This window comes from Eurypyga helias, unplaced genomic scaffold (assembly GCF_000690775.1).
Source record: "Eurypyga helias isolate BGI_N326 unplaced genomic scaffold, ASM69077v1 scaffold36092, whole genome shotgun sequence".
In the NCBI taxonomy this organism is placed as follows: Eukaryota; Metazoa; Chordata; class Aves; order Eurypygiformes; family Eurypygidae; genus Eurypyga; species Eurypyga helias.
In genome coordinates this window covers 1-2,714 of record NW_010237182.1, presented here as the reverse complement: position 1 = coordinate 2,714, position 2,714 = coordinate 1, and the positions used below count along the sequence as shown (strand labels likewise).

At 63.0% G+C, this 2,714-nt stretch overlaps 1 protein-coding gene across 1 annotated transcript; it reads left to right on the top strand.

Annotated features, from left to right (window-relative positions):
* Positions 1 to 15: 15 nt before the first annotated feature.
* On the top strand, positions 16 to 1,148 carry LOC104506431 (C-type lectin domain family 18 member A-like; the record flags this gene model as incomplete). Its single annotated transcript, XM_010147373.1, has 6 exons — positions 16 to 110; positions 242 to 348; positions 485 to 614; positions 685 to 781; positions 882 to 973; positions 1,111 to 1,148. Coding segments are annotated over 6 exons (559 nt in total), but the record flags the coding sequence as incomplete, so codon positions are not given.
* Between the last annotated feature and the right edge of the window lie 1,566 nt (positions 1,149 to 2,714).

Here is a 2,714-nt window from a genome sequence, read left to right as displayed (position 1 = left end):
GAGTGTCTTGCCCAGAGTGAGGTTCCGTGGGCAGTGCCTCCACGGCAATTACAGGAAGGAGGAATGCTCCTGCCTCTGCGACGCGGGCTACGGGGGAGCTGAGTGTGGCAGTGAGTCTGCGCTGCTTCGGGGTGGCAGGCAGGGATCTGCAGGCAGGGACCCCCGCAGCAGGGCTAAGGGTCCTCCAGTGGGCCCAGCTCTGCCGGCATAGGGACCCACCTGCACCTGCCTGTGCCCCCAGCGAAGATCCGGTTCCCCTTCCACGCCTGTGACGTGAGGATAGACGGCAACTGCTTCATGGTGTCCCCCGAGGCCGACACCTACTACGGAGCCAAAATAAAGTGTCAGGTGAGCCCCTGGGATGCTTGGGCATCCCTTTGCAGCTGAAAAATGCTACCCATGCCCGCAGCCCCCCCAGCATCTCTCTGCTGCCTGGTGTGGGTCTGGGCCATGTGTTTGGGTTGACCTGCTCCCTTTCCCACAGGAGAAAGGGGCGATGCTGGCCCAGATCAGAAACCAGAAGGTCCAGGACATCCTGGCTTTCTACCTCAGCCGCTTGGAGACTGGTAACAGGGTGACAGACACCGATTTCGAGACCGGGAACTTCTGGATCGGTGAGTGATGGCAGTGGGCAGGGTGCCTGGGGTGCGGTTGGCTGTGCCACCCCACCTCTTGCTCCCCCAGGTCTCACCTACAAGACATCCAAGGCTTCCTTCCGCTGGGACGTGGGCGAGCCGTCCTCCTTCACCAGCTTCGCTTTCGGGCAGCCAGACAACCAGGGGTAAGTGCCCACTGGATGCAGAGGACACCCTGACCTCTCTGTGGTGTCACCGCCATGCCACTGCGCTGGCTGGCCTCACCGCCCTCCCACTGGGACACAGATTTGGGAACTGCGTGGAGATGCAAGCATCAGCTGCCTTCAACTGGAATGACCAGCGCTGCAAGACCCGAAATCGGTACATCTGTCAGTTCGGTGAGACCTCCCATACGTTCCTGGGGGTGCCCAGCCCCAGGGGTGCCAGGTCCCAGCTCTGCTGGGACTGTGCCCCACTGCCGGCCCTGCCCAGCCCCCTGGCACGGGGGACATTGACTCTCTGCATCCCATCACAGCCCAGGAGCACATCTCCCTGTGGCAGCGGGACCCCTGAGCCAGCAGCCCCAGGCACTGCGCTGGCTGCTGTGCTGAGCCAATGGCTCTGGAGGACCCCCCCATGGCTCCCCCGTGCAGGGGATGTGGAGCTGAGGGGACCCACAGCGCTGGGACCTGGCAAGAAGGGTGCGTGCTCCATGTCAGCATCCCAGAGCAGGATCTTCTTCTGCCCCTCACTTTCCTCTGTTGCCATCCCACTGCGACAACCCCCAGGACCGGGAGATGCCCCCACAACAGCCAGGTCCAGCAGCATCCTCCTAAACTGGCACCTGGGCTGTGTCCGAAATGTGGCCCCTTGTGACGAGGGACCAAGGTGGGGTTCTGGGGAGCACAGACCTTGGCATGGCTGGGGGTGAAGGCTGGGCTCAGCTCCGAGCCACTGCCCTGAGCTGGGTGGGAACCCCCAGCCTGGCACTGCGTGTTCCTCACCCTCACCCGGTTCCTCACCATCTGCCGGGTGGCTAATAAAGACCATCTCTCCCTTGGGAAGAGCCATTTGTCTCCTTTTCCACCCCCAGACCCATCAGACTCTCTGCCATGGCCCACATCCTGCCTGCGCTGGGTGGTACCTCCAGCTGCATCCCTGGAGCAGGTGCTGGTGTTGGAGGAGCCAGGAACAGCCTGGCTCCTGGCTGAGCTCCTGTTTCCAGCACCCTGGGGATGTTTGGAGGGGTGGCATTAGCCAAGGGTTGCTTCTTCCAGCCCCAGGATGCTCTCAGCACAGGTGGGTGTCAGGTGCCTTTGTAGGGAACACACCTATGATGTCCCCGAGCTGGCACCCTCCTGCCGCAGACGCAGGCAGTGACATCCCTGGGCTGACTTCCTCCGTCACGAGCAGCCCGCCCCGGCGCAGGGCCAGGGTGGAAATGAAAACGTCCCCAGCCAGGGCGTTGTGCCATGGCCCTGGCTCCGGGAGGGAAGGCACCAGCCACAAGGCCGTCGGCAAGGCTGGGCTCACGGCGCTGGGGAGAGCTGGGCAAACCCGGGTGCAGCCACGCGTCAGCTGGGAGGGCAGAGTCCAACGGGTCAGAGGGGGCTGGAGGCAGGAGGTGGGGGAAGGATCCCATGGGGTTGAGGATGGGGATGGGGGATGTGGATGGAGGATGAAGGATGAAGGATGAAGGATGAGGACAGACTACTGAGGATGGTGGATTGAGGATGGTCAGTGGAGGATGAGGATGAATGATGAGGATGGGGATGAAGGATGGAGGATGGAGGATAAGGATGGAGGATGAAGGATGGAGGATGGAGGATAAGGATGGAGGATGAAGGATGGAGGATGAAGGATGGAGGATGAAGGACGGAGGAGGAAGGATGAGGACGGACTACTGAGGATGGTGGAGGAATGATGGGGATGGAGGATGGGGGATGAGGTTGGACGATGAGGGTGGAGGATGGGAAGGGTCCGGCACAGCTGCCATGTCCCTAAAGCTGCAGCCTGGGGGAAGGGGAAGTGGGGAGGGGGCAGGAGGAGCCCCAGGCCCGTGCAGGCCGGGACAGGCGGCCACGCTGCAGTAGAGCGGGGCTGCGCCCGGGGCGGGGGCCGCCGGCGGGACGAGGCGTG